The sequence below is a fragment of the Oncorhynchus masou genome, chromosome 9 (genome assembly GCF_036934945.1).
Source record: "Oncorhynchus masou masou isolate Uvic2021 chromosome 9, UVic_Omas_1.1, whole genome shotgun sequence".
NCBI classification, from domain to species: domain Eukaryota; kingdom Metazoa; phylum Chordata; class Actinopteri; order Salmoniformes; family Salmonidae; genus Oncorhynchus; species Oncorhynchus masou.
This window is the reverse complement of record NC_088220.1, coordinates 34482682-34500016: the sequence shown is the minus strand read 5'-3', so window position 1 is coordinate 34500016 and position 17335 is coordinate 34482682. Positions and strand designations below refer to the sequence as shown.

General features: G+C 39.9%; 1 protein-coding gene across 2 annotated transcripts; it reads right to left on the bottom strand.

Annotated features, from left to right (window-relative positions):
• Nucleotides 1-71: 71 nt before the first annotated feature.
• igfbp7 (insulin-like growth factor binding protein 7) lies at nt 72-17286 on the bottom strand. Of its 2 annotated transcripts, none has more exons than XM_064973904.1 (5): nt 16799-17286; nt 13353-13519; nt 10736-10843; nt 2861-2987; nt 72-2121 (listed from the first exon to the last, which is right to left on the bottom strand). In XM_064973904.1, exons 1-5 carry the CDS (start codon nt 17220-17222, stop codon nt 2099-2101), a joined length of 849 nt encoding a protein of 282 aa, XP_064829976.1. In that variant the 5' UTR covers nt 17223-17286; the 3' UTR covers nt 72-2098. The 2 variants fall into 2 exon arrangements, with proteins under 2 accessions (XP_064829976.1, XP_064829977.1); XM_064973905.1 differs by having other exon boundaries at nt 13410-13519.
• Between the last annotated feature and the right edge of the window lie 49 nt (nt 17287-17335).

Here is a 17335-nt window from a genome sequence, read left to right as displayed (position 1 = left end):
TTATATTTTTGTCACACTTTAAAAAGCTCTGTGCATAACTCTTGATCATGTAATATCAAAATAACCACAAGTCAATTTTTGTATTTATTAGTGATGTACAGCACCTGTCACACAGTAATAACATCTAGTGTTAGTAAACCATACACCAACGTGAATACAGCAAATTCATACATACAGCTTAAGTCTGGGGGAAACTAGAAACATTTGGTAAAAGCAATGTCCGCTAGCCTCTTCATTGGAGTTGCGGACTTTTAGCACCGAAAGTGGATCTCTACATTCCATCATAAATCCTCCTTTTTCTACACCATTTCATACTTGTCGGTTACTCAATATGCCCTACAGTACATCCCCAGACATCTGCCAAAGTTTGGAGTGGTAGCTAAACCCGTAGTATGCGAGTACTGGGATTATATGAATGCAAGAGTGTTCTGAGTTTGGTTTTCCTTCCTCTAATTCCTGATCACTCACTCCACACAATGGCTTTTGCAAAGGCATGTCTTTATGGCTTGTCAAGCATCATGTCAAGGGAAAGAATGATTTGTGTACTTTTCAAAAAATAACCTTGGTACATTTAGAAATAAAAATATAATTTCAAATGTAAGATTTATTCAAATTCATGTGTTTTTTCACGACAATTTTAGTAAAGGGTAATTGTTTTATGCCTGGGTGTCTGTTTCTGCCTTGCCCACAGGGCCAAACTACCGCATTTGTGGCCCCCGGGAACCGGCCTCCATTTTTTTGGGGTAGTCCGTTAGCTTCATGACAAAATGTGCAGGAAGTTAACAGAACATGTTGCAGTTTTTAAAGTTCCTGCAATTATACACTTTTTGCCATGGGGAAGGGATTATTTTGCTGTTTTATAGCTTTTATTCACATTTTGCCATGAGGCTGAGAGAAAATGTTGCATTTTTAAAGCTAATTTCATGCAATTCTACACATTTTGCTATCATATGCTAATAGAAAAACTATAGGCCAGGGGGCACGCACCCGTTCGGTAATCTGTTCCTGCTTGGCCAACTAGTGATGGTCTTGCAATGTATTATTTTTGCTAGAATTAAAAAAGATGGAATAGTAAGAGTGAAGCATGCACATGCAATTAGTGTGTGTGCACATACACAGTGTACATAACATTAGGAACACCTGCTTGTTCCATGACAGACTGACCAGGTGAGAGCTATAATCACTTATTAAATCCATGTCAATCAGTGTTAATGAAGGGGAGGAGACTGGTTAAAGAAGGATTTTTTTTTGTTTTGTGTATGTGTGCCATTCAGAAGGTGAATGGGCAAGACAAAATATTTAAGTGCCTTTGAACAGGGTGGGGTCGTAGGTGCCAGGCACACTAGTTTGAGTGCGTCAAGAACAGCAATGCCGCTGGGTTTGTCACGCTCAACAGTTTCCCGTGTGTATCAAGAATGGTCCACCACCCAAATGACACCCAGCAAGTTTGACACAACTGTGAGAAGCATTGGAGTCAATGTGGGCCAGCATCCTTGTGGAAGGCTTTTGACACCTCATAGAGGTCATGACCCAACAAATTGAATCTGTTCTGAGGGCAAAAAGGGATACAACTCAACATTAGGAAGGTGTTCCTAATGTTTTGTACACTGTGTACTTATTGATGAATTACTTGTGTGTGATGTCAGTGACAAGAAATGTGTGTGAGAGGCCTAGATGACTCTTGTGGATTACTGTCTACAATACAGTGTACTGAATATCACTGAAAACTGACTTGTTACAAGTCCTGTGTGGCTCAGTTGATAGAGCATGGTGCTTGTAATTCTAGGGTTGTGGGTTTGATTCAGATGGGGGACCGGTATGATTATTCTTTTTGTTCTTTTTCTTTTTTTTTTACATATGCGCTCACCACTGAAAGTTTCTCTGGATAAGAGTGTCTGCTAAATGACTAAAATATTTAACACATATTTAACAAATGGCAACGTTCTCAAATATAAATCTGATGGATCTCTGGGATGCTAATGGTGGCTGTTGGTCCTCTTTCTTAGTCATTGTACAGGTCTACTGGTGGGATGGAAGGGGCTTCTCCCTCTCCTGATCCTGCCAGGAGTCGCCACTGAGACTACTGTGCTGAGATGCCTTACAGCTCATCATCCTTGGCCACTGGAAGAGAGACACACAGGTAAGAGCACAATGACACATTGGGTAAGTGGATTTCTAGGGTAATCGTCCTTAACTGGTCCTATTTATGACCAATGATAGGAGAGACCTATGTGTTATATGTGAATCTGGGGGAGACCTGAAGACTTTGATCTGTTTCCATCAGATTTGTATCCCATATCTAGCCCTGATTCCTTTTTTAGATCACTGGTAATGAAGAAGTGCTTAGATCTTGCAGGACGGAGAGCGTCCCTTGTTTTGAATAGTGTCCATTATCACAGATCACCAGGGTTGGAAAAACACCTAAAAGTAGAGCTTTCCTTTTGATATGAATGCCGTTCTCACTTAAACATCCAAGTTCTTTCCCCTGGAGCGCAGATGTATAGGCAGTGCAGTGAGTGCATCTGTCAACGCTCGCACAAAGTTACACACCCAGTAACACGCGCTGCCTTGTCGAAGGCAACCATCGAGCCCTGTCAAGAGAGCAGCCAGGTGATGTGGATCAAGCTAAGTATGCACTCCTAAACATGTCAGGACAGAATGGTAACCACGGGCTAGCGGGCTTGAATTCCAAACAAGTAACACATACTGTACATACACACCCTTTGATTTGCCCTTTGAATACCTACATTTGCCCTTTGTATGTGGTAAATATCCCCCTTTGCCATATTGTGTGGGTCTATAGATTTAACATGAAACTGAGTAGAAATAGCAGTGAAATAGAAAAGGATGTGCTGGGTACCTTTCTTGACAGGGATGTCATCGATGGACTCCACCACATGAATGGTGCCCACCGCTGAGGCCTCTCCCTTGGCGTTGACAGCGTGGCACTCATACGAGCCCGCCTCTTCCTTGGTGAGCGGCGAGATCTGAAAAGCATGGTGGCGGCGGTTATCGCCTTATCTGATTTTATCAGAACACGCAAGGCAACACAAACACAGCCTCAACTCTTCCTCCCAGCCAAGCTCGGCTCATTTCGACAGAGGAAGGGTGCCATTTCAATTGGAAAGAAGCGTTCTGGATTGTTTTACGGCTGTCTGACTGCTGCCCAGTGCCGGCTTCCACCTGTGTAGGTCTTTATATACTTCTCACAGGTACAAACATATCTTGGAAGATGGCCAATGAGCAGAAATTATATGAAGAAATTGAATGAATGTGATGTTTGACAGCAGGGGAGCAGAATACTGCGAGGGAAACAGGGAGGGATGGGTAGATAGATCTAACCACTGAACAGGGCCCACCAATGTTTTCTGCTCATTTACTCAGACATGGAGGAAGGAGTTGCATGTGTATTAAACTCTCTGTTATGTAGAGGATCTGAACAGAACAAGTCATTGGGTAACAAGTTCATGGACAACTTTGGAATGTGCCTCAAGTAATATTATCCATAAATAAAGTAATATAATGTCAGGTATCGAATACATAACTCTTCCATCCTTTGCTGAATTTCTACCTTTACTACCTCTGTGTGGGCCTTGAGGTATTTGACTGATTTGTTTCTGTGGGACGACCCACAAATCTGTATGATAGCTTAAATCCTTTGTACTAACAGTGTTTCAAGTCGAGGTCTGATTTCACTATTACTGAAACAGGACCCAGGTGGTAAATACAAAGATCCAGTCCATCTAAAAAACTGGAGACCCCTTACACTGCAGTGTTGTGACGCAAAAATCTTAGCAAAATGCATAGAATTTAAACTGTATTTTGTCAGATATTATTCATCCTAATCAGACAGACATATACTAGAAAGAGTATAGAAAACTATGAAAAATCTGGGAAACCAGGCCTGGTATTCATAGCTGACCTTGAAAAGGCCTTTGATAAAGTACGACTGAAATGTATATATAAATGCCTGCACTATTTTAATTTTGGAGAATCTCTTATAGAATGGCTTAAAGTTATGTTTACTAACCCCAGGTGTAAAATTGTAAATAATGCTACTTCTCAAAAAGTACAAAATTGTCAAGAGGAGTAAAACAAGGTTGTCCACTATTGGCATATCTATTTATTATGGCCATCGAAATGTTGGCTATTAAAATCAGATCCAACAATAATATCAATGGGCTAGAAATCCAGGGCTTAAAAATAAACATGTCACTGTACGCTGACATTTCCTGTTGTCTTTTAACCCTCCTGTTTTGTTTGTTTCATGTTAATTATGTTTTCCCAGTCCAAAATTACCGGCCCATTATAGCTGATTATAAATCCATAATAATACATATATTATCACCTAATGTTGTCTTAGATATTTTTATCAACTTCAGTTCTTGTGGACATTACAAGTTTTGAACTTCTATTTGCTATTTATGGCCTGTAGGCCTCATTGACCTGAGCTCATACAACTAATTTTTGAGTAAAAAAAACAATGTATGGATTACTTTTACTATAACAAATACTCAGATTAAACATATTGTGCTATTTATCACAGACTGCTTATGTTTAAAAGGACATTTGTTTTGAAAACATTGCACATTTTTAAATAGTGGCAGGATTTTATGTCATCAACCTGGTGTATCTCGTATCATTTTCAGTCGACAACCAACCTCTCCTCTCAGTTGGGGATGAAGATAAGGACAAATTCCCATTTTTTGACAGGAATGTAACAACAACCTCAGGAGGGCCCTCTTCCTCATCACTGGATTGTTCCACATCGGTTGTCTCTTGGTCTGGATCATATTCTGTGTTGTCTTCAACTTCTGACACTTCCTCCTCTAATGCATCATCACTGTCAGTTTCCTGGCCTCTCTCCACCTCATGATTAAGAGCCTCACATACAGTATATCATTATGGTCATTGTGCTGCCATAGAATGAATTGTGAGCAAGGCCTCAAAAAAGCTTTATATACCAGAGCTGCGAGGAAAGTTCTATATATTATTGAAACAATGTTGCGATTGTTTGTAAGACTGCCAACAGGTGTGGTTATATTCCCCAGTTATATTTGGGAAATGTTCCCGTGGGTGTTGTCATGGAAGCCAAGTAGGGGAGTGAGGTGTGTGTGTGTGTGCTCAAACACACATGCGTCTGGGAGAGGAAGTGTGTCCATCCGATGAATAGGCATGTGGCTTAACTCAATTTTATACACTAGTTGTAGTCTCACCCATTAATTTCTAATGACTGGTCATTTTTGACCGGGAACACCACAAATGTACACGAGTTAAATAGAACACCCCAAATTTTATGAAAATCATCCAAATGTACTTTCTGTGGACAGGGCCTTAATCACAATCAGATTAAATTAACTACAGTCGTTGCCAAAAGTTTTGAGAAAGACACGAATATTAATTTTCACAAAGTCTGCTGCCTCAGTTTGTATGATGGCAATTTGCATATACTCCAGAATGTTATGAAGAGTTATCAGATGAATTGCAAAGTCCCTCTTTGCCATGCAAATGAACTGAATCCTCAAAAAACATTTCCACTGCATTTCAGCCCTGCCACAAAAGGACCAGCTGACATCATGTCTGTGATTCTCTCGTTAACACCGGTGTTAGTGTTGACGAGGACAAGGCTGGAGATCACTCTGTCATGCTGATTGAGTTTGAATAACAGACTGGAAGCTTCAAAAGGAGGGTGGTGCTTGGAATCATTGTTCTTCCTCTGACAACCATGGTTACCTGCAAGGAAACACATGCTGTCATCTTTGCTTTGCACAAAAAAGGGCTTCACAGGCAAGGATATTGCTGCCATTTATCAGATCATCAAGAACTTCAAGGAGAGCGGTTCAATTGTTGTGAAGAAGGCTTCAGGGCGCCCAAGAAAGTCCAGCAAGCGCCAGGACCGTCTCCTAAAGCTTGCTCTGGAATGGCAGCAGGCGGGTGTGAGTGCATCTGCACGCACAGTGAGGCAAAGACTTTTGGACGATGGCCTGGTGTCAAAAAGGGCAGCAAAGAAGCCACTTCTCTCCAGGAAAAACATCAGGTACAGGGATTGGACTGCTGAGAACTAGGGTAAAGTCCTTTTCTCCGATGAATCCGCTTTCCGATTGTTTGGGGCATCCGTAAAAAAGCTTGTCTGGAGAAGACAAGGTGAGCGCTACCATCAGTCCTGTGTCATGCCAACAGTAAAGCATCCTGAGACCTTTCATGTGTGGGGTTGCTTCTCAGCCAAGATAGTGGGCTCACTCACAAGTTTGCCTAAGAACACAGCCATGAATAAAGAATGGTACCAACACATCCTCCGAGAGCAACTTCTCCCAACCATCCAGGAACAGTTAGAACAGTCTATTTCTGGAAAGATCACCTTGATTAAAACTTCTTAGGGCTGCAATCCCGTTAATGGGATTGATATGACAACGGCCAGTGAAAGTGCAGAGCGCCCAATTCAAACAACAGAAATCTCATAATTACAATTCCTCAAACATACACGTATCTTATACCATTTTAAAGGTAATCTTGTTATTAACCCCACCAAAGTGTCCGATTTCAAATAGGTTTTAAAGCGAAAGCATCACAAACGATTATGTTAGGTCACCGCTTAGTCACAGAAAAATTCAGCCATTTTTCCAGCCAAAGACAGGAGTCACAAAAAGCACAAATAGAGATAAAATTAATCACTAACCTTTGATGATCTTCATCAGATGACACTCATAGGACTTCATGTTACAAAATACATGTATGTTTTGTTCGATAAAGTGCATATTAGAGGTCGACCGATTATGATTTTTCAATGCCGATACCGATTATTGGAGGACAAAAAAAGCCGATTCCGATTAACCGGACAATTTTTAAAATGTATTTGTAATAATGACAATTACAACAATACTGAATGAACACTTATTTTAACTTAATATAATACATCAATAAAATCAATTTAGCCTCAAATAAATAATGAAAGATGTTCAATTTGGTTTAAATAATGCAAAAACAAAGTGTTGGAAAAGTGCAATATGTGCCGTGTAAGAAAGCTCAGGTTTAAGTTCCTTGCTCAGAACATGAGAACATATGAAAGCTGGTGGTTCCTTTTAACATGAGTCTTCAATATTCCCAGGTAAGAAGTTTTAGGTTGTAGTTATTATAGGAATTATAGGACTATTTCTCTCTATACCATTTGTATTTCATATACCTTTGACTATTGGATGTTATTATAGGCACTTTAGTATTGCCAGTGTAACAGTATAGCTTCGGTACCTCTCCTCGCTCCTACCTGGGCTTGAACCAGGAACACAATGACAACAGCCACACTCGAAGCAGCGTTACCCATGCAGAGCAAGGGGAACAACTACTCCACTAACTAGCTAGCCATTTCACATCACATCATTACACCAGCCTAATCTCGGGAGTTGATAGGCTTGAAGTCATAAACAGCAGAGCTGCTGGCAAAACGCACGAAAGTGCTGTTTGAATGAATGCTTATGAGCCTGCTGGTGCCTACCATCGCTCAGTCAGACTGCTCTATCAAATCATAGACTTAATTATGATATAATAACACACAGAAATATGAGCCTTAGGTAATTAATATGGTCAAATCCGGAAACTATCATCTCGAAAACAAGACATTTATTCTTTCAGTGAAATACGGAACCGTTCCGTATTTTATCTAATGGGTGGCATCAATCAGTCGAAATATTCCTGTTACAAAACCTTCAATGCTATGTCATAATTACGTACAATTCTGGCAAATTAGTTCGCAATGAGCCAGGCGGCCCAAACTGTTGCATATACCCTGACTCTGCCTGCAATGAACGCAAGAGAAGTGACACAATTTCACCTGGTTCATATTGCCTGCTAACCTGGATTTATTTTAGCTAAATATGCAGGTTTAAAAATATATACTTCTGTGTATTGATTTTAAGAAAGGCATTGGTGTTTATGGTTAGGTACACGTTGGAGCAACGACAGTCCTTTTTCGCGAATGCGCACTGTGTCAATTATATGCAACGCAGGACACACTAGATAAACTAGTAATATCATCAACCATGTGTAGTTATAACTAGTGATTATGATTGATTAAGTTTAATGCTAGCTAGCAACTTACCTTTGCTTCTTACTGCATTCGCGTAACAGGCGGGCTGCTCATTACGCGGGTGGTTAGAGTGTTGGACTAGTTAACTGTAAGGTTGCAAGATTGAATCCCTGAGCTGGCAAGGTAAAAATCTGTCGTCCTGCCCCTGAACAAGGCAGTTAACCCACTGTTCCTAGGCCATCATTGAAAATAAGAATGTGTTCTTAACTGACTTGCCTAGTTAAATAAAGATTAAATAAAGGTGTAAAAAAAACAAAAAAAACAATCGGCGTCCAAAATTACCGATTTCCGATTGTTATGAAAACTTGAAATCGGCCCTAATTAATCGGCCATTCCGATTAAATCGGTCGACCTCTAATATTTATATAAAAAAATCTCAGTATACATTGGCGTGTTATGTTCACTAGTTCCAAAAGCATTCAGTGATATTGAAGAGAGCCACATCAGTTTACAGAAATACTCATTATAAATGTTGATGAAAATACAAGGAAATATAGATAAACTTCTCCTTAATGCAACCAGTGTCAGATTTCAAAAAAGCTTTACGGAAAAAGCAAACCATGCAATAATCTGAGAACGGTGCTCAGAAAACAAATAGATATATCCGCCATGTTGGAGTCAAAAGAAATCAGAAATAACATTATAAATATTCACTTACCTTTGATGATGATCATCAGAATGCACTCCCAGGAATCCCAGTTCCACATTAAATGTTTGATTTGTTTGATAATGTCCATCATTTATGTCCAAATAGCTACTTTTGTTAGCGCATTTGGTAAACAAATCCAAAGTCACGAAGCGCGTTCACCAGTTGCAGACGAAATGTCAAAAAGTTCCATTACTGTCCGTAGAAACATGTCAAACGATGTCTGGAATCAATCTTTAGAATGTTTTTAACATAAAACATCAATAATATTCCAACCGGAGAATTCCTGTCTTCAGAAAAGCAAAGGAGCGCGAGCTACCTCTCATGTGAAATGCACGTGACCAGCGCATGACTGCTGGCAGACTTCTGACTCAATCGGCCCCACTTCACAGTAGAATCCTCAAACAAGTTTCTAAAGACGGAAATGCAACATAACCAATATTCCACTGTGTATTCAATAGGGGCTGAGTTGAAAATCGACCAACCTCAGATTTCCCACTTCCTGTTTGGATTTCTTCTCAGGTGTTTGCCTGCCATATGAGTTCTGTTATACTCACAGACATCATTCAAACAGTTTTAGAAACTTCAGAATGCTTTCTATCCAAATCTAATAATAATATGCTTATATTAACAACTGGGACTGAGGAGCAGGCAGTTTACTCTGGGCACCTTTTCATCCAAGCTACTCAATACTGCCCCTGCAGCCATAAGAAGTTAATTATTTAGTGATATCCCAGTTTACCTATATACTTATGGCCCTGCCTACACCCAAAGACTTCTTTTATTATTTATTATATGAGCAATAAATATTTCCCTTTATTTGGAACCGCAAGCCAGACAAAATTAAATAGGAAAATGAAATAATCTCCAAAATATCACTATTTTCAAAACAAACAATAGACAGCTGGTTGAGATTTCAGTTCAGGAAAGTCAGAACAAATATTACGGTTAAACTAAAATATACAGATTTTTTTTTTTTTTTTTTTAACACAACGATCTTTGTAAAATATATCATAAATATGACTGGTTGAGTTATGTCACACATGCAGTTAACAAAAAGAGCAGACATTTCCTTTTTTTATCTAAAATGACAACCAACTGATTGCAGCATTACTGTAAAAATGGAGGAGGCAAAGGTAAGGAGGGGGAGAAGGTAAGGAACGTGTCTGTTGGCCCTTTATTAAAGACCAAAATTGGACAGACAATTGTGATAAATGAAGGTTACCATTGTAATTTAAGGACCAAAACATTTACAGCTGCGCCATACAGGTTGCAAAATAGTTGGAAGGATATTTTTGATGTATGGCACATGGTTTTTGAACTGATATACAAAATGACACCAGATTCGGAATAAACTAGAGTTTTTCAATTTAAATTATTATACAAAATTCTTGCAACCAATAGAATGTTATATATGGGGGGGTATACAACCATCCCAGCTCTGTAGATTTGGCTGCGAAGAGAATAATTAGATCACTTGTTTTGGGACTGCCCATATGTAGCTTGTTTTTGGTCGCAGGTTCAGAAATGGCTGAAAGTTTGCAACATTTACTTAGAAATAGCACTGGCTGGGTGATTTGACAAGTCAATTGATCAATATAATAATACTCTTAGCAAAGGTGTTTATCTTTAATTTACAATCTGTGGAAACTATGAGAGGGGTTGAGGGTAGCTGAAGGCTGGGACTAATGTAAAATATACTGTCCGTGAAATGTATTTAGTATGGATAAGCTGGCTGGCAGTGGAGGCCATTAGTTTACTCCAATTAGGGTAGGGGTGTCAGGCTTACATAAAAAAAAAAATATATATATATATATATATATATATATATATATATACACAGTATATATGGGGGATTGGAAATGATGCAGACAATTACTTTGATAGAAACCACAATCTAGCTGCAATGTTAAAGCTGATCTACCCCCTAAAAAATAAAATACAAACATGACAAAAAGTAGTGTGTATCTGTGTGTTAATGTGTGTGTGGGGGGGCTGGTTGGACTCACCAAGACCCAGCCGGTGACCTCATGTTTCTCAGGTCCTCCACGGGTCTGAATGGCCAGGTTGTCTCTGTCTCCTGGAAGCAGCTCCATTCTCTGTTTTCCGCTGGTGACCTGGGAAAACAACCATTAACTTAATAACTAACTAATCGAATCAACCCATTTAAAAGCATGCTGTGTGTGTGTGCAGCTGTGAGACTGAAAACATTCAACGCGTCAGCACAAGAGACAACTGGCTAAATCAAATGTTATTTCATTTAATCGACGATCACATTCTCTTTATATGACCTAAGCTCAGACTCCGACATCTACAGCTATAAAAACACATGATATAAGAAAATAAAATAAAGGCTCATCTGGGAAATCAGTGGGACATAAGAAAGACACAGCAGAGAGACATAAGAAAGTATTGAAACGGAAAGATGGATGTAACACATATAGAGTTAGAAAAGGGAGGGTATATTAAATGAACATTTTGAAGTTTATCAGTAAACTACCAGAATTTTGGTATCTTTCAAGGATTTTATGTAATCTATCACAAGACATCTAGTGGCCCTTTTGGATACTTCAGATTATCACAGGTGTCTGTAATTATCTCTGGCCCTCGGTGTGGCCTAATCACATGTAAAATATCTGAAATAATTAAATAAGATTTTAAAATTTATAAAAATACAGTGACAGCTGTAAAACATGATCCTAAATACAAACCATCAAGTTAGTGAATACTATTGGTGTTTTAATGAGGGTTTCAGCATGAAATATCCTTTATATTTATAGGTAATGTTGGCGGATGAATGGCACGACAATGGGTCTCAGGATCTTGTCACGTCATATCTGTGCATTCAAATTGCCATCGATAAAATGCAATTGTGTTCATTCTCCATAGCTTATGCCTGCCCATACCATAACCCCACTGCCACCATGGGGCACTCTGTTCACAATGTTGACATCAGCAAATCACTCGCCCACACAACGCCATACATGCCATCTGCCCGGTACATTTGAAACCGGGAATTGTTCGTGAAGAGCACACTTCTCCAGCATCCCAGTGGCCATCAAAGGTGAGCATTTGCCCACTGAAGTTGGTTACGATGCCGAGCAGCAGTCAGGTCAAGACCTTGGTGAGGACCACAAGCACACAGATGAGCTTCCCTGAGATGGTTTCTGACATTTTGTGCAAACCCACAGTTTCATCAGCTGTCCGGGTGACTGGTCTCAGAAGATCCCGCAGGTGAAGAAGCCGGATTATGGAGGTCCTGGGCTGGTGTGGTAACCCTTGGTCTGCAGTTGTGAGGCCAGTTGGACGTACTGCAAAATTCTCTAAAATGACGTTAGAGGTGGCTTATGGTAGAGAAATTAACATTACATTTTCTGGCAACAGCTCTGGTGGACATTCCTGCAGTCAGCATGTCAATTGCACGCTCCCTCCAAACTTGAGACATCTGTGGCATTGTGTTGTGTGACAAAACTGCACATTTTAGAGAGGTCATTTATTGTCCGCAGCACAAGGTGCACCTGTGTAATGAGCATGCTGTTAAATCAGCTTCTTGATATGCCACACCTGTCAGGTGGATGGAGTATCTTGGCAAAGGAGAAATGCTTGCTAACAGGGCTGTATACAAATTTGTGCACAACATTTGAGAGAAATAAGCTTTTTGTGCATATGGGACATGTACGGGATATTTTATTTCAGTTTATGAAACATGAGACTAATACTTTACATGTTGCATTTTATATTTTTTGTTCAGTGTAAATGGGTCAGATTTAACAGGTCAAGGCAAATCTCAGATCTAAGGGTACAGTTTGAACAAAGCAACATTCTGTTTAGCTGAGAGAGTGGTAGTTTGGGCTAATTGACTCAATAAAACAATGCTTACAACATCAAGTTATATAAATGTAATCTCTCTCTCTCAGTGCAGGGATACTTGTTTTGTCCCATCTTGATTAAATATCTGTTTTCATATTAAATCCTATATAGAGTGTTCTCTTGCTCTATTTTGAGAGTAAGCAAACAGTGGGTTAACTTCCTTGTCTGTCCAGGAATGATGAGTTGTGTTCTCCACATTGACTTCTTGCATCCTGGCTTTCCATGGCCCTGTTCGTCTCCCCTCTCTTACCCTTTTCTTACATATTTTCTCAACCTCATTCTGAATTATCCTCATTAACTTTAGTATTTTTAGTCTCTGTGAAACCAATGGGAATTTCATGCTTCTTTACTTTTTTTCATGAAGAATGTTCAGAATGTTAGACGCTGACCGTGTGTATGAGTAAAGCCTTGACTGTAAAGATCAGATAATATTTAAGGATTTCCCCTCAAACCTCTCATGTCCTGTGCTATTGTGTCAGTGTGTGGTTAACAATAGCATGCTTCATATCCTCTATTTTCACATCTCTTTCGTCCATTGTGTCCTCAAATGCAGAGCCAAAATCAACAATCAGTGGAAGGGGACGTATGAATAACTTGACATAGGAAAAGACATTAACGACCTACCATATGTACAGTTCTTTGGACCATCATACGAAACTACATATGGGAATGTTTCTAAAAACAAAAGATACCCATATAGAAATACTTTTCTCAAAGCATGGAGCGATTAAAAAAATAATAATAATTGTACCACACCTGAGAAAAGTGTGGATTCAAAAGTCCTAGAGACCTCACAATTGAACCTTCTGGTACCTTCTTCCAGGTGATCACGGGGGTGGGGATTCCAATGGCCTCGCAGCTCAGGTACACCTGGGAGCCTGTGACATTGTAGACCTCACCAGGGGCCGTCACAATGACAGGTGCTGTGGAGGAGAAGAAAAAAGCGAGACAATTGAGTGGATTTATCTCCTTCAAATCAACCTGTAATGCTTATCTTTTAACTTGGGCGGAATCAGAGATAGCTCTGCTGTAAATCCACTGGGACTAGCTGGTACAGGTCGGAAATTGTCAAAGCAACAATATCCTAACAGAGATGTTCTGATTGATATGTGATAAATGTATTATATAAATTAACAGATAGCATCTCCAGTCAATTTAGTCATCCAGAAAGGAATGAATGTGCCATTTATTTTTTAGGTTAGTACAGTAAGTGAAGGAGTTGATGTAACATGGACCATAATGAGTTTAGAATTAATTCTGTTAGTGAGGAATTTAGTGAAATATTAAGCATACTTTCTCCCTTTAGTTTTCTCATGCCAGTCAGAATAAGTTAAAAAGTAACTCTGTTTGGTTTCTCAATACGAACACTGAACATTACTGTCATTGCCTTTCAAACATTGGGACAAGTTTTACGCGGATTTGCACAAATGTACAAATATTATTTAATCTGATAAACAAAACTTCTATTAACGTGCTTGGCTCAAACCAAATTTTCTGTTTTTATGGATCAAGAAAATGTGTGCATTTACAGTTTAAGTCGGAAGTTTACATACACCTTAGCCAAAAACATTTAAACTCAGTTTTTCACAATTCCTGACATATAATCCTAGTAAAGATTCCCTGTTTTAGGTCAGTTAGGATCATCACTTTATTTTAAGAATGTGAAATGTCAAAATAATAGTAGAGAGAATGATTTATTTCAGCTTTTATTTCTTTCATCACATTCCCAGTGGGTCAGATGTTTACATACATTCAATTAGAATTTGGTTTGAAATGGTTTAACCTGGGTCAAATGTTTCAGATAGCCTTCCACAAGCTTCCCACAATAAGTTTGGTGAATTTTGGCCCATTCCTCCTGACAGAGCTGGAGTAATCGAGTCAGGTTTGTAGGACTCCTTGCTCGCACACACTTTTTTCAGTTCTGCCCACAAATGTTCCATGGGATTGAGGTCAGGGCTTTGTGACGGCCACTCCAATACCTTCTCCAGAAAGTATGATCTTTGTCCCCATGTGCAGTTGCAAACCGCAGTCTAGATTTTTTATGGCGGCTTTGGAGCAGTGGCTTTTCCTTGCCGAGCGGCCTTTCAGGTTATGTCAATATAGGACTTGTTTTACTATGGATATAGATACTTTTGTACCTGTTTCCTCCAGCATCTTCACAAGGTCCTTTGCTGTTGTTTTGGGATTGATTTGTACTTTTCGCACCAAAGTATGTTCATCTCTAGGAGACATAACTTGTCTCCTTCCTGAGCGGTATGAAGGCTACGTGGTCCCATGGTGTTTATACTTGCGTACTATTGTTTGTACAGGTGAACGTGGTACCTTCAGGTGTTTGCAAATTGCTCCCAAAGATGAACCAGACTTGTGGAGGTTTACAATTTTTTTCAGAGTGATTTCTTTTGATTTTCCCATGATGTCAAGCAAAGAGGCATTGAGTTTGAAGGTAGGCCTTGAAAGATATCCACAGGTACACCTCCAATTGACTCAAATGACGTCAATTAGCCTATCAGAAGCTTTTAAAGCCATGACATTTTCAGGAATTTTCCAAGCTGTTTAAAAGCACAGTCAACTTAGTGTATTTAAACTTCTGACCCACTGGAATAATCTGTCTGGAAACAATTGTTGGAAAAATGACTTGTGTCATGCACAAGGTTGATGCCCTAACCGACTTGCCAAAACTATAGTTTGTAAACAAGACATTTGTGGAGTGGTTGAAAAACAAGTTTTAATGACTCCAACATAAAAGTGTATGTAAACTTCCGACTTTAACTGTACATAACTTCACACTTCTGACACATAATACTTTGCGTGTGGGGCACAAGTGGGGACAGAAGTGTAGCTTTACTGAAATCTTATTTTAGTTGTGAAGACTAGGCTTTGAATGACAGGGGTTGCAAAGTGAATGCCTCCTTAGGATAATATTACGATGCCACATGCCTATGGAAGATTGAATAGGGTTGTCTTCTCAATACTCCAACCCAAGGAACGGATATGATCACGACTATAATAAATAAGCACTGTCTCATATATTGGAGGTAGAGGCCCCTGTTATTTTGAGTTCCGGGGGAAATTTACTGTTACCAGTTAAGTATGGTCAACAAAATCCTCCCCTGAAATAGGCCTAGCTAATAGACCCTGAGAAAACAAGAACAACATGGAGTGGAGAGAGGAATGGTGGCCTTGAACCTAACGTAGTGCTATCTTTGACCTCTCGGCGAGCCTTAAGGGCGCAGCGAAAGTTGCTCTCTGACCTTGCCCTGTTGGATATGGGCAAATTAGTCTGGGGCTTTTCGCGTGTGGTATGACTTTTTTTTCTGCCAGGCAGCGTTTTTTTTCTTCTTCACGTCCCCGAACCCTTTCGCCTGCCTAATCCAAAACCAGCACGCAGTTATAATTAATCATGTAAAGGTTCACTGAACTAAACACTGAAGCCAACGGGCTTTGCTGTAAACCAACAGCGCCTGTCTGTGTGTATGTAGGCGAGGCGCTGCTGTTTGATTGACGGCCATTCTCCTTTACAAAATGTAAAATCCCTCCCTGGGAGGGTGGAATTTCAGACATGTCTGTTCAGGGCCGTGGAGGGTGGCACCCCAGAGTGGAGACAATGGCTTTCAGCTTATTCAGTGGCTGTCTTTAGTTAACTCTGGTTATTTTGCAAGGGTTATAGAGGTAGACCTTGTCCACACCCCGTTGACAGTGCCACAAATTTTCCATATTTCTCAGCCAGTTCTTCTATCCAGTAACTTGAGAGCACTCATATCTCGGCATGGGTCCCAAGACAAATCAGTGCATTGTGGCAGTGATGTCCAATAATGTAAATTGATGGTGCATTGGACAATAGTCAAATCAATATAACTTAGAATCAGTTCATGCAAGGCAAACATTGACAATAGATGAGATACCAGCAGTGATTAATACATTACCATAATTTACAGTAAGTTAATGGTTAATTAGCCTCCACAATAAATCTTAACGTTGTTTATTATAACTAAATTACTGAGAAAGAAGAAACATGAGTCAATATGAAAGTGAACCATCACACCAAAATATAATATTTTAGGCACCTTGGTGAACTATTGGCTATCAGGCTAAAATGTATTTGAGCGAGATCCGAATTATTTTAGTGCAATACACAAAATATTAGTGTTTCCAAATAGACAGAATTCAATTTCCACTATAATAGAAGTGTCCCCCATTCTCACCTGTTGCGCATTTTCCTTTATTCAAGACTTTTATTTCAGGCTTCTCCTCGTTCACCGCTTTCAGGCTGGCAACTTTCAAGTCGCAGCCAGTTTTATAGGTCACTCCATCGGAGCCACACACTTCGTATTTGGTCTTGCAGGCGCAAACTCCGAGCTTTGTCTTCTTGTTCTTGTCGCTCTTAACGCACTCCAGTCCAGAGGCGCAACGCTTGGCTGTGGTTCCGCGCCCCCTGCATGGCTCCCCCTCTCCAGCCGCGCAAAGTGAACAACAACCGCAGGAGTCGAAAATCGTGCCAGACTTGCAGCCCACCTCTGGGAGAGCGTCGCACAGACTGGGTTCACAAGCGCCACAACTGCGCGGCACTCGGTCCGCAAATGCGGACGTAAGTGACAACGATAAGACCACAGCGAAAAACACTAACATGTTGCTTGCTGAGATTACAGTTGCGGTTCTGCATGTGTATCAGACTTACAATGTGAAGCACTGTACAGTTATCAGCGATTTTGTTGAAGATCAACCACGCCCCTAAACTCCAT

What these genes read in the sequence shown, in the direction of transcription:
- igfbp7 (XM_064973904.1), bottom strand. Translation starts at nt 17,222, where the DNA reads ATGTTAGTGTTTTTCGCTGTGGTCTTATCGTTGTCACTTACGTCCGCA. An exon ending in TGAATCCACACTTTTCTCAG is followed by an intron (nt 10,844 to 13,352) that starts GTGTGGTACAAT and finishes TTGTTTTCCCAG; the next exon opens with GTCACCAGCGGAAAACAGAG. An exon ending in TGACATCCCTGTCAAGAAAG is followed by an intron (nt 2,122 to 2,860) that starts GTACCCAGCACA and finishes TCTCTCTTCCAG; the next exon opens with TGGCCAAGGATGATGAGCTG.